The sequence below is a fragment of the Labeo rohita genome, chromosome 18, assembly GCF_022985175.1.
Source record: "Labeo rohita strain BAU-BD-2019 chromosome 18, IGBB_LRoh.1.0, whole genome shotgun sequence".
Taxonomy (NCBI): domain Eukaryota; kingdom Metazoa; phylum Chordata; class Actinopteri; order Cypriniformes; family Cyprinidae; genus Labeo; species Labeo rohita.
Window position 1 is genome coordinate 19,985,085 of NC_066886.1, and position 26,041 is coordinate 20,011,125.

Below are 26,041 nucleotides of genomic sequence, written 5' to 3' on the forward strand. Positions count from 1 at the left end.
ATTAAATAAAATGCAAGTTTGTGAGATCACAATGAACTAAGACAAGTGACAATTTTTAATGATTATAAGGAGAGTTTCCAAACGTGAAACTGGATTTATACAACAGTTTTACACATTTTGATTTTATACAAAAGTTAATATTAAGTGACTTACATTTTAGGAGGACTGTTGTCTGATCGTGCTATATTTCGTGAACAAAAATAGTTCCAAACAAAGTCAAAGCTGAGCCAGTGCACATCTATAGTCTTTGACACAGCGCTGTTTTGTTTATGAATGTTTATGAACTGTTTTCAACAGTTTTGAATGGATGACAGCAAAGTTTGTCTAAAAATTGTCCAACAAGTCATGGGGAAAAATGATGTTAACTATAATTTCATATTAAATAAATAACACTATATAAAAATAAGTGTCTAACAATGAAGATAAATCTCTCTCATTCTATTTGAATATTATTAAGTTTTTTTTTTCCTTCTAAATTTTTGCTATGTCACACCATAGGACAAATTTATGGTACAGTTCAGTAAAAATGATAAAAACAAAAAACAAAAAACAAAAAAACAAAAATGAAAGCACAATTAAAGAATTGACAAAGTTAGTGACCCTTTACATTTTTTCAAAGATCAGACTACATAAATATAGGCATTTCTTCTTCAAAAATGGACTTAAATTAAGCATTTTTTACTGCCTATTTGTCAACTACCCACATATAGAGGGTATGCATGTGACATCACCGTCAGCTGGAGTGAGTGCAGCTCCGCCCACTGAGTGGCAAAAGTGAGTGGCAGCATTGGTTTCAGCGTGAAAGTTGCGAAAGAACACATAAAACACCTCTAAAACCAGAACAAGCTTTGCGAATGACTGTACAAAGAAATTTGACAAGAAACCTGAGGTATATTTTTACAGGCGGCCAAAAGCTACAGAAAATAAAAGCATATGGATAGCTGCAATTCAAAGAAACAAAGGGACTCCAGGTGGCAAAACACAGATGAGCAGTTATATGTTAATATGTTAAATATTGCGGTAAAATCACACCCTATATATTGTTCTGTCATATATCACATTGACAACTCATCAATTAAATATTTACCTTATCTTAAATTCTGCATAACTGGATGTTTTTAAATAAACACTGACAAAAACTACATATGATTTTGGGCTGGACCAAATGACCATATACAGTATATATAACATTGATATGGCAAATGTGCTTTGTTTATTTCCCAGACGTTGAAATCAAGCATATATAAATGTCAGGAAACACGATTCCTGGCTGCATATCAATATCCTTGGACCACTGGATATTTGGTAAGTTGTAAGGAACATTATACTGAGTCCAGCAAAATGATTATCATTTTGTTTTACTCGCATTTTCGCAGCTTTCCTATTAAATCCATTTACGCAGCTGTTTCTTTTGCCACTCAGTCGGACTGAGGGGGCGTGTTCCGTTGGGAAAGTGACATTTATTCATACCCTTTAGGTACGTTTTGCAGAAACATAGAGGCACGTATTTCAAATGAGCCCAAGTTGTTGTTTTTTCCATTTCATTGCCCCATATCTCACGTCTTTAACGCAAAAACATGTCTATGTGAACCAGCCCACACTTTGCTTCACATCAAGCCTAAGAACACTCCTCAAACCTGGTAATGTCCTAGAAACACTCAGCTTTAGTTTGAGCACAGCTTCTGCATAACAGCTTTTCGTGGTTTGCTTTACCAATGCAAATGAAGACAGATAGAGAGGAAACAGGTTCGCAAACAGTGAGTCATATCCTACAGGTCCCGACATGCCGACAGACTATTTAGTGGAGCAGGTGGGACGGAGGGATGTAACAGAACAGAAAAAAAAAAAAAAAAAATCCTTAACAGCTGTAGTATGGCTGAATGCACATGTATTTGTGTAAAGCAAGCAACACTATTTATTCGCTCCTGCTGTGGAGTGCGACTAGTGAGTGTGTTTGTCTAACAGACCTCTCCTGCAGTAAAGTGGATCGGGCTACTCTCAGGTCCTTCATCTCGCCCTCTGCCCGTTCTAGTCTCCGGGTCACCTCCTCCTCTTTCTGTTGCCACGCCAACAGCTGCTCCTGCATGGACTTGCATCGTTGTTGACATGACAACCGGCTCTCCTCCTTCTCCCTCAGGTCTCGGGACAGCCTTCAGGGGAAAGCGTTAACACATTGACTCACGACACATGCAATCATTTACACCCACATGAAAGCTAGATATCTGCACACATCAGCACACACACAAAATAAATAGCTTTGTTCCAAAACCAAGAGTGCTGCCTCACTGCATACTGCCTACATACATCTTACCCTGCTGGAAAGATCAGCATATGTTGTGTTTTGGATGATGACATGCTGGTTGTCTCAGCAGATTTCTTAACTTCTTAACATTCACAGTTGATTCCAATAAAGCTGGCATTAGCACATGTTGCTACGCAAACACAAAACATAAGCACAAACAAATACTGGGTAAACCGTTTTTGTTTGCTTAATATTTTTGTGGAAACCAACATGTTTTGTCAAGATCCTTCAATGAATAAAAAGTTAAAAAGAACTGCATTAGAAAAAAAGATAACTCAAGAAGACGATAATATTAAAGGGATAATTCACCCAACAATTTAAATTCTGTCATTAAATACAAACCCTCATGTTGTTCCCAAGTTGAGTTGTTTTCTATGCAGGTTCAGAAAGCTCTCAGACTTCATCAAAAATATCAAATATAATTTGTGTTCCGAAGATAAACGAAGATCTTACAGGACGACGTGAGGGTGAGTAATTAATGACAGAATTCAGTCATTTTTGGGTTAGTGACATTTACATCTATTTTGACTCTGTCAAGGAAAATAGTTCCAAACTACGTAAAAGCTAAATCAACTGAGGCTGAATCAATCACTCTGAATCAACTTGTTTGAACAAATGAAACAAGGGAAAGATTCAATGACTCAATGATACTCACTTGTTTTACTTGTAAATGCATCTTTGTTTTTAAATGAATTGGTTGAAATAAAAGGAATCAATGTATAACTTATGATACAGTCACTTGTCGCCACCTACTTATAAAACCATTTAACCTGCATAAGTCACTTAGTTGCCCATAAATGTTCTTGGGTAAAAAAGGCTGTTTTTTTTTTTTTTTTTTATTAACAGTATTGTAGTAATGTATAAAGCACAGTTCACACATTAGTCACTTTCAAACCTGGCAAACTCGATGACCCACCTAAACCTGATGCAAAATATGCATGGAGAATCTTTCGATCTCATATAAATTCCAGATTGCAGGTATTCCTATTGAAACTTCTTCTGCACATAACTTTACTGTAACCTCTTAGCAACAAAGCTGAATTTCAAAAAAGTAATTACAGTTAAGGTCAAAAGTTTACATACACCTTGCAGAAACTGCAAAATTTTATTTTATTTTTACCAAAATAAGAGGGATCATACAATCATACATACAATCATATCATTTTTTATTTAAAACTGACCTGAAAAAGATACTGCACATAAAAGACGTTTATATATAGTCCACAAGAAAAAAAATACTATAGTTGAATTTATAAAAAATGACCATGTTCAAAAGTTTACATACACTTGATTCTTAATACTGTGTTGTTACCCAAATGTTCCTGAATTATTTATTTATTTATTTATTTATTTATTTATTTATTTATTTATTTCATCTCTTCACACTGAAAACAACTGAGAGACTCACATGCAACTATTAAAGAAGGTTCACTGATGCTTTAGAAGGAAACACAATGCATTAAGAGCTGCTGGGGGGTGAACATTTTTGAATTTGAAGATCCAGGTAAATTTAACTTATTTTGTCTTCTGGGAAACATGTAAGTAGCTTCTGTAGCTTCTAAAGGGCAGTAATAAAGAAAAAAAAGATATTTAGGCAAAATTAGAAAAATACACATTCTGTTCAAAAGTTTACACCCCTTGCTCTTAATGCATTGTTTTTATTCTTCTGGAGCATCAGTGCGCATTTAAACCTTTTGTAATAGTTGCATATGAGTCTCTCAGTTGTCCTCAGTGTGAAAAGATGTATCTCAAAATTATACAGCAATTGTTGGAAAGGGTTCAAATACACAAAAATGCTGAAAAAATAAAAAAAATAAAAATTGAGGGACCTAAAGGATTTTTCTGAAGAACAGCGGGCAGTTTAACTGTTCAGGACAAGCAAGGGACTCATGAACAACTATCACCAAACTGTGAATCATTCAGGTAACAAGACAGTATTAAGAATTAAGCATATGTAAACTTTTGAACATGGTCATTTTTATCATTTCAAGCATCATTTTCTCTTGTGGACTATATGTAAACATCTTTTATGTGAAATACCTTATTCAGGTCAGGACTAAATAAAAAACACCATGCATTTTGTACAATCCCGCTTATGTCGGTAAAATAATTAACATTTTGCAGATTCTGCAAGGTGTATGTAAACTTTTGACCTCAACTGTATTTGCATTAAATATAATGTTAAAACGTTAAAAAATAATGTTTTTGATAGGAATACTGCCTTGGTTGCACTAGTCATCCAGTTTGGTAGGTAGCGGTGTCACAAAACAACTAGGGTCCTAGAAATGTGGTTCTAGGACTGTGGTGATCCTAAAATTGCAATCTCTGCAGGAATATACTGTTGTCAAGATTAAAAAAAAATATATATATATATATATATATATATTTTCACACTTAACACGGACAAAACATAACTTCTTTTACCTGCATGAACAAGGACTTCCGGGAGAAACCATTACATTTCTACATCTCTCCCTTTATCTGTCTCTGTCTGCTCTGTCATTTCTCTGCAGGACAAAAGTAGGAAATACCCAAACACAGAAGATCTTATCCATTAGCCTCCAGCCTCCTCTCCCCCTGATTTAGGAAGACACTTTAGGAAAAGGTGTGATAATAGCACACTTCCCATGAGGAACAGTTATCACTTAAAGATCAGACAGTTTCCTCCATAAGACAGTGCAGCAGAAGATCTCTTCAGCTCCTTTAAGAGGAACCAGGCATAGAAAAACAAAAGAGGGTGGTATGGCCTTAGATCTGAGCTAATGTCCTTAAGTCTGACAAAGATAAGCACCATCCCACAGGCACGCTCACATCTGTGGATTTTTTTTTATGCTTGAATGTCGTGGATAAAACATTTTCCCAAAGTACACACTGGCTGCTTTGGAATGCCTAAACAATAAATGAAATGCTGAAGCTTAACATATGTTCACTATAAAGTTAAATACAAAATGAAAGCAATGTGGGGAGCACATGGGCTTCTCCGTGGGCGTTGCAGAGTCGGGGAGTCACTCTTTCATACTTTTTAAGTATGGAAGAGTGAGAACCGTGGTTAAAGATGACAGGGGTCGGATTTAAAATAGATTCAGTCTGATATCTGTCATCAGAATAAATCATTAGCGCCTGCGACATATGAGTCTACTTTGCAGATATCGTGGCTCCTTTGGGATGGTGAAAATTAAAGGAGCTTTGAAAACCGAGATGTGAAGTGTGTGCGTGTGTATGTGAGGTGCGGGAAGCTCTGAAACCCGAAGCTCTATGAGTGGGAAGTGCTTCCATCTGCCATCACAGAGTTTCACACGTAGCTTAAGCCTGCTGACACATTACAGAATTTAATATCTATACAATATCACTCCTTCTGAAACAGAACTGTGATACATGAAGAGGAGGGGGAGGGCGTAAGACCTCAGAGCGCAGAACATCACTCACATACGCGCTGTTTTCTGAGCTCAAAGGCATCGGGTTCTCTTTCACCTTTCTCTTATCTCTGTCTTCTGTCATTTAGAATGTTACAACAGATTTCGATTTCAAATAAATGCTCTTCTTCTGCACTTTTTATTAAGTTTCTTTCTGTTCTACGTAAAAATGTATCCACAAAAATGTGAAATATCACAACAGTTTTAAATATTTATAATAAGAAATGTTTCTTGAGCATAGTACAATGATTTATGAACAGAATGTCTGAAGGAAGGATTTCTGGCTGCTGACAATTTGGATTTGCCATCATAAATTAGATTTTAATTATATTTGCGTATAGTTGCTGTCTATGAAGGGTCATAAAGCTTTTGGATTCCATCAAAAATAACTTAATTTGTGTTCTGAAGATGAATGATGGTCTTACGGGTTTGTAACGACATAATGGTAATTAATGACAGAATTTTCATTTTTGAGTGAACTATGTCTTTTACTTGTTTTCTATCTATGCTGTAGAAACCCAGTCCAAATGATTGTATTATTAAGATTATTAAGACACTGCTCAGTGCTTTAACCCTCTGGTTGTGTTCGGGTCAAATTGACCCGGAGAAGATTTTCTCCCGAAAATACTAGTTAACATTATCGCACTGGACTTAAACTTACTGACTTTGTTCACACAGGGTATACGTACTTCTCCGTATTTTTGGTCTTTTTTGTGGGTTTTATTTAATCTTGTCACACTTGTGGTGTTACCGGTCAAAAATGACGGGATTGCACACAACTGCTTATAAGTCTCTCATTATGCTACATTATCACCAAATATTGGATTTAATCTTTTTGTCAACTTGTTTTCTTTCATTTAGGACTGGTTTTGTGTTTCTATTTGCATCTGATTAATTGTAAGCCTCATTTGTCAGAGAGTAGGCACCTCTTTTTTGAGTGAAAAAAACATTTTTTTATGAATAATTTTCTAATAACAAATAATTTTCTTAAAAGCTTTAATGTTTAATCAGGAAGTTTGCGTTTAAATGCTTTTATTTTGTACAAAATTGCACAAAGTCTTACTTGTCAAAAATGGCCAGCCATTGAAAATGAATGGGGAAAATCACAAACAGGATCTTTATTTTGAAATGCTTTTATTTTCTGACAAGGGGCACAAAGTAACACTTATGCTGTTGCTGTTAAATCTGACCATGGTGACATACAAGAACACATTAAGATAATTTACATTATAACATTCAATGGAACAAAAAAACAAAAAGTGTTATATTTCAGGTATTCATATATATATATATATATATATATATACATATATCCTGCACACTAACACTGTCAAACAGAGACAATATCATGGAACAACAAGCTGAAGCTCTCTCTGTGCTAAAGCATTTATTTGTAAACTTTCGTCTACTCTGTGAGAACATGAAAGCCTCAAACCTTAGACTAAAGACAAGGCAGTTTGAGCGTGTGTGAGAGAGATAGATAGAGGATTATCATAAAAGCATATTGAATGCAGTTCAGGGTAGGATGAAATAGGTATGATACTCACATAATGAGGTGCCAACTTTTGGATAAATGAGACCTACAATTAATCAGATGCAATTAGAAACACAAAACCAGTCCTAAATGAAAGAAAACAAGTTGACAAAAAGATTGAATCCAATATTTGGTGATAATATAGCATAACGCGAGATTTATAAGCAATTGTTTGGAGTCAGGTCATTTATGACCGGGAACACCACAAGTGTGACTTTGTGCAATTTTGTACAAAATAAAAGCATTTAAAAGCAAACTTCCTGAGTAAACATTAAAGCACACTAGTGTGAGAAGCCATGCAAATTTGTATAACTTTTATCTGATATTGTGAAAATTATTCATAAAAAATGACTTTTCCACTCAAACAACGAGGTAACTACTCTCAGATAAACGAGGCCTACGATTAAACAGATGCAAATACAAAACACAAAACCAGTGCTAAATGAAAGAAAATATTTTGACAAAAAGAATGAATCCAATATTTGGTGATAATATAGCATAATGACAGGTTTATAAGCAATTATTTGGAGTCTTCGTCCTTTTTGACCAGGAACACCACAAGTGTCACAGGAATCCGAACACAACCAGAGGGTTAATGCCTGTACTGGGAAACGTTATTTGTGGAATTTGCCAGTGTCTCTTTATGTCTAAGGTCTCTTTGCTCGCTGTGAAAAGCTTTCAGGTCTTTTCAGCCTTTCTTTATCAGCGTGTCATCCTTTCTTCAGACTGGTGAGCAATTGTGACAAACAACACACAGCACTCCAAACCACATCCAGGAATGTGCATCAATCCACCGAGACACTTACAGATGACTGACAGACACTAACAAACTCTGTCTCCGCCACACATAAACACACAGACGCACACACTCACCACACTCACATACAGACAAACACATGAAGACACCCTAGTCAAACAAATACACAATAGTTCATGGTTGTGCACAGTTTAGTGGATCATAACATCAATCAAAACAGAGAAAATGTGACTGAAGAAGCTCTGTTTATAACTTCCTGGTCCATCTGAGTTCAGTATTTGTGTAAATCTGAGAAACTACTGTTTTTCTCTTTTCAGAGGAAAAAAGGATGCTTGGTTATTGTATCTTTAGAATTGCCTTTAGAATTAACTGGCAACATACAATTATAGCTAATATTACTTTTCTTTAAAAAGTAATATATATTATATATATTTCCAGTCCTCAAATCTGATTGGCTGAGAGGAGTGCAATATTCTAGTGATAACAGAGCTCTAACCGCTTCACTGTTCGTATCATTCCGTTTCTCACAGTAAGTGATGTGGCGGACACCCCGATTCACTATAATCTTATAAATAATACTGTTTTTGTCTCATGGAATGTAGTTTTAAGAGTTTTTAGGCAAAAATGTACTTGTTTAGACTTCAAATCCGCGGTTTGTTAATAAAGAGAATGTCTATTTGAAAATTAGCTTAGATGTTTTCAGAGATCTGAGCTCCAGGGCGCCAGCGGCTGTTCAACTCATAAACCCGCCGAGAGCAGCCTCACCTTGGTCAGATCTTCTGGAATTTGCCACTGGCTTTGACATCTCTATAGTGGTGACTATAGAGATATAATTAATTTGAGTAAAACACAAGATAAAATTCATTTGAGTAAATCTAAATCTAACGTCAGTCTTTGATCACATTAATCAATTATTTGTTCCAGAGCAAACAGTTTTGGCTGAGGGTAAAATCTCATCACGTTATATTTTGTGTAACTTTAGTGCTGTATGTCAGAGCGCTGCCTTTGTACTTTTGACTGAATTGCCTAGCAACTTTTATGATGGCTGTTGTTGTTATTTAATAAATCAAATTTTATATAAATAATAGTAGTATTTAACCCTTAAATGCATACCTCGGGTCTTTAGCGACCTGGGGTGTCATTTGCTACCCTCTCCCTCCTTCATTTTTTAAAGTTCGGCATCAGCCTTCTTAGTATTCTTCAATCTATTAATTATGGACAATAAAACAAGAAATAAATAATAAAATATAAAAGAATGTCTGTTTTCTGATTTATTAGTTTGTAAAAAAAGTGTATAGGGTCACATGCAATGCACCCTTAGTCCTCGAGATAGCACTGTTTGATAGACTATAATTGTCAGGGTTATGTTCTGTTTTGTCTCGTTTTTCCCTAGTGTTTTTCCCTTGTGTTTCTAGTGTTTGGTTTAGTCTTTGTCTCCCCCCTTGGTTTGTTTAGTTTTGGTTTAGTCCAGGTTTCCCCCCCTTAGGTTTGTTCTTTTGGTTCAGTCTTGCCCTTATTTGTACTTCCCCTCGTTTCCTCGTTTGTGACCACTCCCCTGTTTCTGTGTATTTAAGTTTGGTGGTGCCCCTGGTCCTTGTCGGTGATTGTATTGTTTCACAGAGTGTTTCGTTGTGGTTGCTGGTCTCTGCTGTTCTCCCTCGGTTCCTGTTCTTTTTGGATTGTTTAATAAACTTGCAATTATTGGATTCCGCTCTCCTCCTGTTCATTCTCGCACACAACGACATACCCGTGACAGAATCACCGACCTCAAGGACAACAACATGGATGCCGAGAGGAGGATCATGGGCATTCGTCGGGGATTGAGGCCGGTGGAACGATATGTGGAGGAATTTTGGAGGTTTGTCATCTGGTGAGTTGGAGCGATGCGATGATTAATACATGTTTTCTAATGGGGCTAAATAATTCCCAGTTGCTCAGTTCCATACCCTATGAGGATCGCTATAAACCGGTTGCTGAATTTATCAACCAGGTCCTCACCCTCAGTCATTCCGGTTTTTACGTTGATGTGAAAGATTCCGATCTTTCCCCCATTAGAGAACACGTTGCCGCTCCAGCCCACCATCAGCCAGCTTCCTCCACATGCCGTCCCGACCGGTCCGCTCCCTCTGGTCTTCCTGCGCTTTCTCCTGTTCGTTATTCCTCCTCTCGCATCGTCAGTCCGGAGATCGCGGCCAGCCCTCCGAGGTCATGGCCAACCTTGATGGCCAGTGTGCTAGACTCACCACTAATGTCTGTACGCACCGCCAAGCCCGAGTCTGCACGCAAGATGGCCGCCGTCACGCCCGAGTCTGCACGCAAGATGGCCGCCGCCACGCCAGAGTCTGTTCGCAAGATGGCCGCCACGCCAGAGTCTGCTCGCAAGAGGGCCGCCACGCCAGAGTCTGTTCGCAAGATGGCCGCCACGCCAGAGTCTGCATGCAAGACGGCCTCCGTTCCTGAGCCCCGGCCAAGATGGCCTCCGTTCCTGAGCCCCCTGAAGATGGCCTCCGCCAGCCCCGGGATGGCCTCCGTTCCTGAGCCCCAGGCCAAGATGGCCTCCGTTCCTGAGCCTCCGGCCTCCGTTCCTGAGCCCCCGGCCAAGATGGCCTCCGTTCCTGAGCCCCCGGCCAAGATGGTCTCCGTTCCTGAGCCCCCGGCCAAGATGGCCGCCAAGCCTGAATCCCCGGCCAAGATGGCGTTCTTGCTAGAGCGCCCTCAAGTGACCGCGCCGCCAGAGCCCACGTCTCCTTTGTCACTTCCTGAGCTTAGTCAAGACTCAGCTCCATTTCCTGAGCCAAGGCAGGACACAGCTTCGCTTCCAGAGTTAAGTCAAGTTGCAGCTATAGTCCCAGTGTCAAGTCAAGCTGCGGCTGCTGTTCCAGTATCAAGTCAAGTTAACACTGTTGCTCCTGTCTTAAGTCAAGTTACAGCTGCATTTCCTGAGTTCAGTCAAATTTCGGAGTCCAGCCAAGTTGCAACTGTGTTACCCGAGTCAAGTCACGTCACGGCTGAGTCAAGTCACGTCACGGCTGAGTCAAGTCACGTCACGGCTGAGTCAAGTCACGTCACGGCTGAGTCAAGTCACGTAACGGCCGAGTCAAGTCAAGACACAGCTCCACTTCCTGAGTCAAGTCAAGCGGCCGAGTCAAGTCTAGACACAGCTCCACTTCCGGAGTCAAGTCAAGCGGCCGAGTCAAGTCAAGCGGCCGAGTCAAGTCAAGACACAGCTCCACTTCCGGAGTCAAGTCAAGCGGCCGAGTCAAGTCAAGCCACTGTTGCAGTTCCTGAGTCGAGTCAAGCCACAGCTGTAGTCCCAGCGTCAAGTCAAGCCAAGGCTGTAGCGGCTGAATCGAGTCAAGCCACGGCTATACTTCCCGAGTCAAGTCAAGCCACGGCTGTAGCTGCTGAATCGAGTCAAGCCATGGCTGTAGTTCCTGAGCCGAGTCAAGCCATGACTGTACTCTCTTCCACCAGAGAAGCCGCGCCCATGCCCCCAGAGGTGTCAGCCCCGGCTGTAGAGCCTCCTATGGGGGCGGCGTCAACCCATAAACTCTCTGCTTCTCCCCTTCCTCTGTTCACCTCCTCTATCCCTGCTCTCCCCAGGTCCCAGGCCGTGACGCAGTTGCTCGCGCTGCCCAGGGAGGCCCTAGCGCGCCCTCCTGCGCGCCCTCCAGAGTCGGCTCCTCCTCCAGCGCGCCCTCCTGCGCGCCCTCCAGAGTCGGCTCCTCCGTTAGCGCGCCCTCCTGCGCGCCCCCCTCCTCCAGCACGCCCTTCAGCGCGCCCTCCAGCGTCTGCGCGCGCTCCTCCTCCAGCGCGCCCTCCAGAGTCTGCGCGCGCTCTTCCTCCAGTGCGCCCTCCTGAGCCAGCACCTTATCCAGCGCTCCCTAGGGCTGTCAGAACCATAAAATCCCCCAAGAAAATTTTGGGGGGGGGCTACTTCCCTGTTCAGCCATGGCCTCCTGAACTGTTTACCCGGCCATGGCTTCCCGAACCCCTGGACCCGCCATGGCCACAAGGACTGTGTGCTTGGCCATGGCTCCCCGAATCCTCAGACCCGCCATGGGCCCCTGAGCTCCCTGATCCGCCCTGGAGGCCGTCTCCACATCCGGTGCCTCCTGTGTCCCTGCCTACCGGCCTCCAGAGCACCCACCCCCCCCACCCCAGTGTGTGTTACGGCGCGAGTCGCGCCTTGTAGGAGGGGGGGGTAATGTCAGGGTTATGTTCTGTTTTGTCTCGTTTTTCCCTAGTGTTTTTCCCTTGTGTTTCTAGTGTTTGGTTTAGTCTTTGTCTCCCCCCTTGGTTTGTTTAGTTTTGGTTTAGTCCAGGTTTCCCCCTTAGGTTTGTTCTTTTGGTTCAGTCTTGCCCTTATTTGTACTTCCCCTCGTTTCCTCGTTTGTGACCACTCCCCTGTTTCTGTGTATTTAAGTTTGGTGGTGCCCCTGGTCCTTGTCGGTGATTGTATTGTTTCACAGAGTGTTTCGTTGTGGTTGCTGGTCTCTGCTGTTCTCCCTCGGTTCCTGTTCTTTTTGGATTGTTTAATAAACTTGCAATTATTGGATTCCGCTCTCCTCCTGTTCATTCTCGCACACGACGACATACCCGTGACAATAATGATATATATATATATATATATATATATATATATATATATATATATGATATATATAATGATGTATTACTCGTAATTGTCGCAAACATAAAACAAAAGAAAATTTTAATTAGTTTAAATGGCTTTACTGCAGAGCAATTACTGTATGCAATATAAATATCACTGTCATTTGATGGTGGATGTGGTGAATAAGATGCCAGCGATCAAAATAATGCTTATGAAGTCATACGACAGTTTTGCGAATATGACTGACATTGCGAATATAAGCCAGATCCTGAATGTACTGTGGAAGTGCGCTCTGACGATAACGGTGATGGTAAAATCATCTGCTCAGTTTGTACTCTTCTAAGTTTCAAAAGGTAACCAAATATGCTTTATTTTATTTTTCTGTAATGGTTCTCAAAATATCAAGAGTGTTTTTGCAGCAGTTTGAGATACCATCCATGCTGGATATGTAGGTCCGGGTCGCTAAAGACCTGAAAATGTAGAAGTCATGCATTTAAGGGTTAATTATAGTATTTAGTATTGAGAAATGGTGTATGTGTGTTCATGATGGTGATTAGTTAGTTGTTCCATCATTAGATGGCGACAAGAAACTGCTTTTATGAGTGAATCAGCAGTAAAGACTTTTATATTGAAAGAGACTGAAACAGGGTTGTAAACAAGGAAGTTATTTTTACTTTCAACAACACCTTGGAAGACGCTGTCATCGGAAAACACCATTAACAGATGAAAGGACAGTTTGACAAAAATATCGCTTTTCTCAGGAGACATTCACAATGTTTTATTGTGAATATGAGATTGAGCTGAAGAATGAATGCTGTATCAGATGCAGGTAACCACACTCGCTCAGTCCATCTCTCTCTCATAATACTCTACAAAATATAGTGAGCTTTTAATACATTAATACAATAAGCTTTCAACAAAGCAACTCATCGTTCCTTCATTGCTAGTTCTAAAGTGACGTTTTCGAATAAGTGCCAAACTGAAATTTGAATCCGTGGTGGAATGAAGTAGTTCTGCACAAAAGAGGGTTTTTAATGACACTCCATTGTTGTTTCGTATGCATTCACACACTCATGCTGTTGAACTGTTGTATAAACACAATATCACACTCGTAGCCGTGTGATATGGCTGTACATTGGCACAGTTTTTGCTTTTGTTGCAGACTTTAATATCTTGACCTTAATATCAACTGTGCTGTGGCATGGAGATATTTGTGATTTTCTTATGATTGTACCTCTCAATGGCGGCCGTCTGTTCACTCCACAACACTTTCAGATCCTCCTTCTCCACTGATTTTATCCTGCAAGACAACAAAGATGTGTTTTTATTTAAAGCAGCGGCCACTAACATCTGTTCCCTCTTTCCTCTATTGCCTGTGAGCGCAAGAGACACTGAAAAAAATTCCCCTCTCCAAAAAAGTCACCCAAGCATGTCCCTCTGGCATCCTCTTCTAACACCAGCAACTCAGCGTGAGCAGCTAAACAATGACGTGTAAACGAGTGTAGCCTAGGGCACGTCCACGTGTGAAGTTAACAGGTACCATCAAGGGTATAATGGGTGTTGAAATCTCACTGAGTGAGAGGAAGAAGGTGAAAAAGTAAGTAAGCAGGTGGAAAAGAGATGGAAACACAATCTGACGTACAGCTGTTAAGTGTTATGGGTTTTTTAGTAATATCCCTCTGTAGTTTGAGTAATAATGTGAAACTTGGTTAGCGAGCACAGAAGTGACAAGAGTGGATATGGGAGTCTAATAAAACACAGAATGAAAGCAATAGTGGCGCCAAGTGATATTATGTTATTATAATGAGCGCCGGTGAGGAAAAACTAATCTCTGGATTTTGGCAGTGTTTGTGGCCTCAATTATTTAAACGGTATTCACACTTGTCCACTAATCCTCGAGTATTTGATGCACTACAGACATTTTGCAGACATGTTTTTCCAAGTAATACTATTATTGCTCAGATTAACTTAAAGATTTATTTTTATTCAGATTTACCCTGTACATAAACACTTCAGATAGACGGCCTCTTCACGTCATAACAGAATCATCTGCAAAGTAGACCAAACTTTGTTGCCGCAAGTCAAAAGACTGGCTAAGCGAGACTATTAATATGCTAACGGGGCTTTTGTGTGCCTGTGTGTGTATGAGCGTGCTTTCGTTTAATGCGTGCCAGACAGTGTTTACATGTGTGTCTATCACTCTGTCAGTGCTTCAACTCATTAATTCACCATGACATTCTCAAATTCTGCATGCTAGTCTAGCAATTGTGTCATGCAACATCCAAACATTTGTTGCACATGTTAAGGCCTGTTTTTCTTACATGGTGTGAACTTATCATTGACTATTATAATATAATATAATATAATATAACATAACGCACAAAACTGTAGGACTGACGACACCTAAAACAGAAATTGTTTACGTATTAACAACTTCACAGACTTACAAATGCACCCTTATGAATATTGAAACTGTGGTATAAAATTTTTATATTATTCAGTTATCTTATCAATATCATTATGTTTTCAATTGCATTATTAAATGGAGCTTACTTATTTACTTAATACAAAATGATAACATTTCGTTCAGTGTGATTTCTGCTGCCAGCTCGTTCCAATGTTAAACAAGACTATGCTTAAAACCCTTAAAATGAATAACATTTCTGCAATCTTTAACCATTACTTATGTAATATTTACTTTGTTTGCTGTGGGACACAAAAGGCGTTTTTCTCCGACATGCTGTGACTGAGAATAAAACCATAAAACACACCAAAACACAACATAATTACAAAAGGATCGACTGTATTAGTGCGTTGTAATCTAAATATTCAGAATCCATACGACTACGAGGAACAGAACCAAACTCAAACATTTATTTAGCAATCTTTATCTCCTTCCCGAGTGGCCGTAAGCAGCAATACCCGTGCTGACGCACACGTTACAAATTCAAAAATTGAGACTTCAAGAAGCTTTACGGCAGAAAAACGTTCACTGCCTCTCGCCTCTGTCGTCACAGATTGCGACATGTCGTGTTTCTGGTGAGATGTGTTTGAATGAGTGCGTCTCACGGAGTGAATCAGGATAACAATCTGGGTAATATTCTCAGTGATTAACAACTTAAATTCTGCTCTGCACCTCACACAAACCTACTGTATTCAGACAGAGAGGACTGTGGCTGCAACGCATTGTCATTTGAACAGCTTTTGGTACTGCTTTTGATATTTTTGCTTGGTTAGGTTTAGAAGTAGGAGTGGGATTAGTGACTATAAAATATATATTTTTTTAATTCTGTATTGTTAATAAAATGGTTATTTCCCTGCATATTATGGTCAATTACATTTTATATCTTTTTATATTCACTATAAAATGAGTAATCTAAATCGCTTATCAACGAAATGATAAAAATGCACTGATATCTTTAAGGATTAGTTCAATTCCAGAACAAAAATTTATAGATAATTTACTCACCCCTTGTCATCCATGTTCATGTCTTTCTTTTTTCAGTCGATAAGAAATTATGTTTTTTTGAGGAAAACATTTGAACAAGTTTGAACTTCCAAAATGCAGTTAAATGCAGCTTCAAAGGGCTCTAAACAATCCCAGCCGAGGAAGAAGGGTCTTATCTTGCAAAACGATCTATCATTTTCTAAACAAATTGACAATTTTTATACTTTTTAAACCCAAATGCTCATCTTGTCTAGCTCTGCGTAAATTCTGTGTATTCCGGTTCAATACAGTTAGGGTAGGTTGAAAAACTCCCATCTCATTTTTTCCTCCAACTTCAAAATCGCCCTACATCGCTGCAGAAGTATCGACCCAGTGTTTACAAACTGAACATGCAAAGAAGATCAAACACCCTTTACAAAAAAGGTAAAACTGTGATGCCTGATGATTTTGAAGTTGGAGAAGAAAATGAGATGGGAGTTTTTAGACCTACCCTAACTCTCTTGAACCAGAATACACAGAGCTCACGCAGAGCTAGACAAGATGAGCATTTGAGGTTAAAAATTATATAAATTGTCTTTTTTTTTTTTTTTTTAGAAAATGATCAATCTTCCTCAGCTGAAATAATTTAGAGCCATTTGAAGCTGCATTAAAACTGCATTTTGGACTCCACTATATGGAGAGAAATCCTGAAATATTTTCCTCAAAAAAACATAATTTCTTTACGACTGAAGAAATAAAGACATGATCATTTTGGATGACAAGGGGGTGAGTAAATTATCTGTAAATGTTTGTCTGGAAGTGAACTTCTTGATATAAAGATTCATAAATAGTGTTCATTTTTTAGCTAAAAATACATAGCCATTTTTAGGTCGTAAATGTTAAAATGCATCCAAATTGTACGTTTCAGCATCAATAAAAACATACAAAAGTGTACATTTTGTACAGTTAGTTAGTTAGTTATTGAATAAAAATGTAAAGTTTGGTGTATGTAAGTTCTTCTCAAGTGGAGATTTTTGGCTCAGAAAATATTTTGAGAAAACGATATGTATTGTGATTGAAACCTACAGATTTGTGAGAAAAAGTCAGAATTGCGCAATACAAACATGCATTTTCAAGAAAAAAAAAAATGTGAGTTTATATCTTGCAATTCTGACTTTATAACTCAGTTTATATCACAATTCTGAGAAAAAAAAAATCTGAATTGTGGGTCTAACTCATGCAAAAATAAAAAAAAAAAGTCAGATCAAAAGTTCAGTGGTGGAAATGGGCTTCCATAGTTTTGCCTTAAAATGACTGAAATGATTTTAGTTTCAGACTGTTTACTTGGAAAAAAAAAATTATAAACTGTATAGGAATTGGCCATTATCGGCCTTAACATGAAAATATTTATCAGTATTGTTAAGTAAGTGTTGGTGCATCCCTCATCCTTGCAATGAAGTTAAAATCTGACCCACTCACACCCACACACAAATCCTCAACCCAGATCACTTCATACACAGGCCTCCTCAGACAAATTCTCCCTCTGGCTCTCAGACTGACCTTCCTGTCGATCAGGACATAAGCACAGACCTTGCATGTCGTAGCCTGGTTTCTAATAAACGGAAACTCTCCTTTCCTCTTTCTTCCTTTCTTGCCCTCTGCAAAACATCTACACCGGCCGAGGCTCCTGGGGCCTAACGTTAAGCACAACATAGCAGAGAAATCCCTTCATTGCTAAGCTGAATAACAATCAGTCTCTCGTTCTCCGTCTCATTCCCTCGTTCTCTAGTTTCTCCAATTCTCTCTCAAGGTCAGCACGGTATAGCTTCCCTGCGGGTGTCGTCTGTCAACCGTTAACCCTTCTGCATCCCCCCATCAGCCCACCCTAACTCACAAATATTTTTCACCCTCTCACGCCAACACTCCCCATCAGGCTCCCTCAACACCAATCTGGAGAGAATCAGGGGAGTACGTGTCCCAGCTGAGCACGGTATCTGCCGAGCGAGCGCGAGTGCGAGTGATGGTGTTTAGAGGATTGACGAGTTTTTACGGAGGTTTGGTGAAGACCTTTCTTCCTTTGTTTATTATGGCTGCCTGAAGGTTTCGCTGAGCTCTGTGACACTGCTATCTGACAACGGGTTAAGATAACCTTTTATTTCCCCTGGATCTCTGTGACACTAGAGATAAGAGTGAGGGGGAGAGGAAAAGGGAATGGGAGAGAAAGAGAAAGAGCGATTATGGGATTAACATGTTAAAGATGGATGTCTCCATTTGGTTGAAAACATGACGGCTGTCAGGTCAAGTGGACCTGAAAACAAGAACGCAATCTGTAATTCTCACATTCTCGCTAGATGTCTGACTCTTACCATGGATCAGAATTGAAGGAAATAAATGATCTAAGTCACTTTTGCTCATGCTTAGAGTGTGGTATTTCATCAAACCCTATTGAACTACGGCATACACTATTTGTGCAAAAGATAAGAATGATACCCCGTGTTTAGGAAAGGTGTGCTGTTACTGTATCTTCCAACACAAACTCATGGCAATTCGTACATATTTTACGAGGTGGTTAATTCGTACAACCTCACTCGAACTGGAACGTTTTTTGCTAAATCGTACGAATCGTACCTCTAACTCTACAATTGTATCATGAAGGGAACTTTTGCATGGGTAAGAACTAATCACATTTTCTTTAGAACAAGTACAAATTCAGTTTATAAGAAAAATTCTAATAAAGCATAAAACACTATCTCTTTATTCTCTTCCTATTTATGCTACAATAACCTCTTTGAGGTTCATTAATGAGGAACAAATGGAGGTGGAATTTGTGGCACGTAACAGTCTATTTCTTAGAAAGCACTATGATGTTCCACATGTGCGTTTTAGGCCTGAGGGGCATCGTAATACATGTAAGACCAGGTATTTTCCGCTGTGTTTAGAAGGGAATACTGTGAAAAATGTGTGACATTTGCACTTGAGGAGTTCAGTACTTCAACTGAAAAGTTCCAACAAAATGTTTTGCATATCAACATATTTCTTAGCTATATACGGTACTTTATATGACTTTATATCTCACTAGATTGAGGTCCGGATCATTTACAAAAGTGTTCATCCTTTTTATCTCTTTCAGTCTTGCTCTTTTCCACTCTCTCTCTCCCTGCAGATTAACCACATTGGTGTTGTGTCACCCCATGTGTAATTTAAATAGCTCCTAACTATTTCTGACATGTATCAGCGTAGCCAGGGAAACAAACCGGCTCGGCAGATGTGTGATATGCATGTCTGAAATAGGGTTAGAGGTTGTGTGGTTGTCATGGGAACACATGCTGCATACAAACACTGCTCTTTCTACTCTGATATGGTGATATCAAAGCTTTGGCACACATATCCGCACACACATGTCATGCTGCTTCAGAGAAGCCGAAGCACAATCTAATTCATAAAGGTCTAAAGTTTCCTTCTGGAAAAAAAAATCATCTGAGTATCTTTACTGAGAAAGTTGAATAATTCAGGTGTTACTCTTGGCTTGGTTGCTTTTATAACTCAAATTAGGTCAAAGAGATTGTTCAGACAAAAACGGAGATTCTTCCATCATTTACTCACACTTATGTTGTTCCAAAGAAAATGTGTTGAAGAATGGTTTTGTCCATATAAAGAGGTATAAGTATAGGGAATTATTTTTGTAAAGGGATCCAAAACAACATCTCATCGCATTGAGTTTAATTTTTTAGACAAAATTACCCAATGTTTGTCTTTACTTAAGTGATTAAGTAATCTTGACTAAACATTATTTATATTTTTTGTGTTTGGGCCCATAAATAAAAATCTAAGTTTGTGGTCAGTGCCGATAGCCTTGTGGGCAGTGTGCTACGGGCGTCCCGAGTTCAAATCCCAACTCGAGGACCTTTCCCGATCCTGCCCCCTTCTCTTTCTCTCCCACTTCACTTTCTGTCCTGTGTGATCTGTCCTATCATAATAAAGACAAAAAGGGCAAAAATAAATCTTTAAAAAAACTAAGTTTGTGTGACTGGTTTACTTACAAAATGTAATAGATTTAGATTCTAAAGTTTTTAAGTGTTTGTCAACTCAAAATCTAATTTAGTAAAACAGCTCGCTCTGGTCTTTATTTAATTTGATTGGCCATGCAAACAGTTCTGCCTAGCAACAAGAGAACTTACGCACTTATTGATACATAATTACAAATGGTGGATCTCCCTTCATTTTGTCTGTAAAAATCAAAGATTCTTTGACAAACATAAAGTTCCAAAGAACAACATTTATTTAAAGTGTCCCTATTATAACTTTGAAACATTGCATTTTTAACAATCTATTGAGCACCACTGAAGTGCACTATATGAAGAAAAATCCTGGAATGTTTTCCTCAAAAAAACGTAATTTCTTTGCGACTGAAGAAAGAAAGACATGAATATCTTGGATGACATGGGGGTCAGTAAATTATCAGGACATTTATGTTCTGAAAGTGGAGTAATCCTTTAAAAATCATTGCTCTCATGTACTCTGTAGCATGCAAAATACATATTTAGTTGTGTGTGTGTTGTGCTCACTCCACGCAGCTTGTAGGTCTCTGACTAACAGCAATATCTGTCCTGTAATTGTCTAGAAATGTGTCGATGAATAGTGGATGTTTGTTGGTGTTACTTGGAGTTATGATAAAGAATAGAGTGATACGTTGGTGTACAAACTGCAGTGTTTTATCAATATATATCTTTATCATGGTATATGCTAACGCATGGCTGTTTGGGTCTTTACCACCGAGCTGTGGGCTAGAGTAATGGTGATGGGCGTTCCGTTTCTGAAATGCGCTGCACCCAGTAGACCAATAACAACAGACTGGGTCATCGGACCAATCACCAAAGATTAGCTTCAGGCAAAGCAGGAAATTTGGAAGTCATTTATGAACTTAAGCAAAAATAATGCATCAATTAAATGTGTCCTTACTGAATAAAACTATTAATTCTTTCAAAAATGAAAATCTTAACATTAATGCACACACTGTGTGTTTTTACAGAAATGGAGGCCTGTCAGTTGCATCAGATCTGTTTATCAACCTACCAAACTAGATTAGCGCAAAAGGCAGGAAGGACCAGCACATGACGACCCCCGTCCCACGCACACATACACAGCTGTCAATGCCAGAGCGGCCCTGACAGCTACCACAGCTCTCCCACTGTCACATCACATACACTGTCCTGCCACGGAGCATTCTGACAGCTCTCATCAACAGAGAAACAGAGAGAGGCTTCCTCGCTCACAAAAGGGAAAAAAAGAAGCCAGAAAAACAGAAGTTGGGACAGCTTATAATAGGAGTATGAGCCAATGTTGAGTCAGTGTGTGTAATGCGATGAACCTCAGAGGAGGGAGGTGTACAGAGTGTGAAGCAACACCTCAAACTTAACAAAAATGTTTCTTCCTCATGCGCTGCCAGGTCACATAGCTCGCAAGTCTTCGTTTCTCCTGCACCTCCAGGAAAAAAATAAACTCCCTTTACATCACACAGGGAAAATATCCTCATTGCTTTGGTTATATAAATACTGCTTGGTGTGGACGTTAGTGTATTGGCATGCAAATGTAATACTAAACGGTTTCTCTCAGACTGGGAGAAAGATGGATGGCTGTTACCCAACTGAGCAAATCATAAAATGCTCCTCTCTCTCCTTCCCCACACGCATTAAATCATTTTAGAAGGGAGGAGGGGGTGTTTTATAGATAATGGTGTTATATTGAGCTGTAATGTGAGCTGTGCTGAGATGCTTGGATGTAGTGCGTATGATGAAGAGCTATCAGAAGTGAAACACTGAATCCTGGGTAAATCAGGATAAAATACCAGGTCAGAGAACTCCACCTGGAGTGTGTCAGCCTTCAAAATAATACTGGCATTCGTATGTGTGTGTGTGAGTGTGAGTGTGTGTGTATGGTTCAGGTATCACTTCTCTTTTCCCTTCAACTGAAAATTACAACCAAAAGCTGCACAATGTGGCACCATCTTAGTATTTTATTTTCTTGTTGTGTATTCCGAGTTGTGTTGTGGTAAAAATAGTATCAGGCAGCGGCAGTAGCTCACTGAGTACAACCATTTCACGTCAACGAAATAATGGCTCCCTCCATAGTCCAAAACATGTATAAAACAATGTGGATTTGTTAAAAAACGCTATTTTCATGGGTTTTCTACTAGTTATTTGAGTAAGAGACATAATTTACGATATATTAAGCCATACAAGTCTTAATATCCTATTTTATCAAATATTTGTGTTCTGTCATTTGTATGTTAAATCACTGCCTGTGAAAAGCGTTCCAAATCTGTGTTTTAATCAGTTACAATATTTTAGAAGCCAGACAGCAAGGCAGATTCCTTTGTTTTTGAAACTTACTGTTTTTATATAGTCTATTTGCAATAACTGAAAATAGCGACAGATGTCATTTGCTCTAGTCATTCTCATTTTCAAAGGCTACTTTCATACTGTCTGCACTTGGAATTGACAACCATATTTACTTACTGATCTGAGTTTCAAAATCTTCTTTTCACTTGTCTGTAGAAATGTGCAACTAAAGACAAGCATGTATTTAATTATTGACCATCACCTTTAACCATAGCAACAGTCACTAAAGTAAATATCAAAGGTGGCGGCGTCCAATGCTGCAAAGTCTTATTACATCTGACACATTCAATTCAATTAGGTCACAGTTCAATCCATCAAATCTAAATTAACCGGCCGCAGCTTTTATATCTCAGTAAAGTGAGAGCAAGCTGACCACAAAACTGTCTGGTGTAGCTCTGGTGGAGAACAACGGCTGGATTTAAACCTTATATCTGTGTCTCAGCGAGTTATTGAAACCACACATGAAACCTGTTAGATGTGATAAATGGGTATTGAAGTGCAGAGCAGTTGTCTTGCGCTGTATAACGTGTGAGACAGCTCGTTGTCCAGCATGGTTTAATTCACACAGCAAGACATTGCCGAAAATAGGGTTTTTTTCAGAGTCTTGAAAATTTACAGATGTGTGATTGGCTACAGAATGTGGTTTGGTTGGATAACTGAATATTTAATCACCCAAAAATTAAAATTAGCCCATTATTTACTCAAGGCACCCTCCTAGGTGTATATGACTTCCTTCTTCCTTCTTTCAGACGAATGCAACGGAGTTATATTAAAAATGTTCTTGGCTCATCAAAGCTTTATAATGGCAGTGGGTGGATGGTTCTTTATTGCAACAGTCCAAGACAAGTCCAATGAAGTGCATCCATCCATAATAAAAAGTGCCTTACATGGCTCCAGGGTAAATAAAAGCCCCCTGTAGTGAATCAATGTGTTTTTGTAAGAAAAATATCCATATTTAAAACATAATCACTTTTCTCTAGGTTACGCTAAGAGTCGTACACTGAAGCCGTTCCAGGTGGATGATATAGGATGTATGCGTTGCACATATGTCTGTGAAAACCAACATTTGTTTACAGGAGCAAAGGAAGCAAAGATTCCTGACTTTAGCAAAGGAAAACCAGTCTCCTCTGGCTTATATCGAAATCCTCCAACATTTTTATTTACAAATCCTCGTTTTGTACTTCTAATTTGGGACTGACCATTGTTTTGTTTTGCTCTCTCCAATGCACATCAGCGTTCGTCACTTCTGAGTAGCGCATGCGCAACACAGACATTTCTACATTATCCACCCCAGATGGCTTCCATGTATGACTGTTAGCGCAAGCTAGAGAAAAGTGATTATTACGTTTTAAATATGGATATTTTTCTTACACAAGCGCATCGATTCACTACAGGAGGCCCTTATTCACCCCCCAGAGCCGTGTGAGGCATTTTTATTATTATGTATGGATGCACTTTATTGGACTTGTTTTGGGCTATTGCAAAAAAACACCCACCCACTGCCATTATAAAGCTTTGAATAGCCAGGATAATTTTTTATAGAACTTTGTATTCTTCATTAGAAGGAAGTCATATACACCTAGGATGCCTTGATGGTGAGTAAATAATGGGCTAATTTAAATGTTTAGGTGAACTAACCCTTTAATGACTCAAATACAGGACTGACAATGTTTGGGTTCTGTTTCAAGTGGCCTAAAGCCGGGCTCATACTACAGGAGTTTTAGGCCAATTTATCCCAGATTTTTCATGATCACATCAAACATGTTTGACATTTAGGATCTTAAATCGGGTTGATTTTAAAACTCCTGTAGTCTGAGTCTGACTTAAGTGTAAATAGTGTTAGATGCTGTTTACTGTATACACTCTAAAAATGCTGGGTTAAAAACAACAATTTCTGGGTTATTTGGCAACCCAGTGCTGGGTAAATATTGGACAGAACACATGCTGGGTTATTTTGACCCAGCTTGTTGGGTTTTATTAACCCATTTGCTAGGTTGTTTTTTGACATAGTGCTGGGTCAGTCAACCTACTTCTTTTTTAATAATAAAAATGCACACTAAAATCTGTTTATGTTTTCAGCCATCGGGCTCAACCCAGCATTTGGGTAAAAAAAAAAAAAAGCCCAGCATATTTAGAGTGTATATAGTGCAAAGAGTTGATGATTATTTGCACTTAATTATTAGCATTTTATTGTATTGTAGTACATTACAAAACAGTTTGCAATAATTAGCTAAATATTCAGTGTATATTTTTTTAAATCATAAATAGATGGGACATTACTTACCCCTATTTCTAAAGGCCACCCTTACACCCCTAACTTAAACGTAAATAAACCTGCTGGTCAGTAAATCTGTCCTCGAAGGTACAGGAAGAAAACCACGGTTTTGAGCATGGTAACAATATGAGTTGCACGCATCACAGTTGGTGGCCAGTCTATCGGATCAATCCACATCCAGTTTCAATTATAGGTCTATTAAATACCCGTTAGGCACATTATTTTCACTATTATACATCTGATAGGCACTTTATTTCCACTTTATGAATATTTTCTGCATTTTTTATTTAAAATAAACAGCTCTCTAAGCTGATATGCAGAGGGAAAAAGATGAAGAATTAGATTGGAAAAAGGTGGATTCGAACGCCTTCGGGTCTGTCGCATCAAAAGCGATTAACTTAAATAGTCTTCACTAACAAGACAAGCTAATTGCACAATGTAAATACTCAGCCCGTTTCATAGAGTTGAGGCACCATATATTGAAAACATGAACACATCGAAATGTGAATATGCATGGATACTAGTGCAGATTATTCAAAAATAACTTACTCCAGGAGTTTCTTGACATGCTCTCGTTCACGCATGCTGCTCTGGAGATCTATTTTCAGAGTCTTCACCTCCTCCCTCAGGCCTGTAAAAACACCAAGAACAAACGAAAACCTTCAGGTACCCTGTTAAAAGTCAAAAATATGACACCACATACCCTTAACAGGCTGCAGTGTTGGTCTGGTGACTAAGATATGCTTCAGGAAACAAATGTTGATAGATATGTGTGTGATAATAAATTCAGCTTGGTTCAACATCTACTGTTGGCAAAAGTTAAAAACAGATTTTTGTTTCACTGTCTTTTGTCACTTGCTATAAATGTTCATCTGGGTTTCTTCCCTCATTCATCTGTTTCCTCCTGTGCCAATAAATGTAATTCTCTCTCTCTTTCTGCTTTGTATCTCTCTCGAAGCACTGAAGCATAATCTGGTGCCTATCGGTTGCCAGCAGCCATAATTGAGGGTGAACTCTACACCCAAACACGGGCCAGTGAAAGCATTCTCATTCATCATCTCAGCTCGGTGACATCCGATGCAGTATTCAGGAGACCGTATTCACTCAGCCCTGCTCTCATTATCGTGAAGAGGGCAGAGAGACAGGAAAAATGGCCAAGGATTTGAAACAGGAGACATTTTAAAAGACAAGAGGGAGGAGAGGATGACAGGAAACCGTAGGAGTCAGACTAGCCGCAGATTTAGAGCTGTGCTACTGCAGTCACCCGACATGCAGGACATCTAACCCACAAATTACGGGCATACAAGCCTATCTTCGTCT

The 26,041-nt window shown here is 39.2% G+C and overlaps 1 protein-coding gene across 2 annotated transcripts in view; it reads right to left on the reverse strand.

Moving 5' to 3' along the window:
• Nucleotides 1-26,041, reverse strand: part of lekr1 (leucine, glutamate and lysine rich 1) — a 137,525-nt gene that overhangs the window by 40,040 nt on the left and 71,444 nt on the right. For both annotated transcript variants that reach the window (XM_051135539.1, XM_051135540.1), the window contains exons 7-9: nt 25,271-25,352; nt 13,856-13,921; nt 1,968-2,150 (exon numbers count right to left, since the gene is read on the reverse strand). In XM_051135539.1, the coding sequence (XP_050991496.1) occupies nt 1,968-2,150; nt 13,856-13,921; nt 25,271-25,352 (331 nt within the window). The remainder of the gene's footprint in view (nt 1-1,967; nt 2,151-13,855; nt 13,922-25,270; nt 25,353-26,041) is intronic.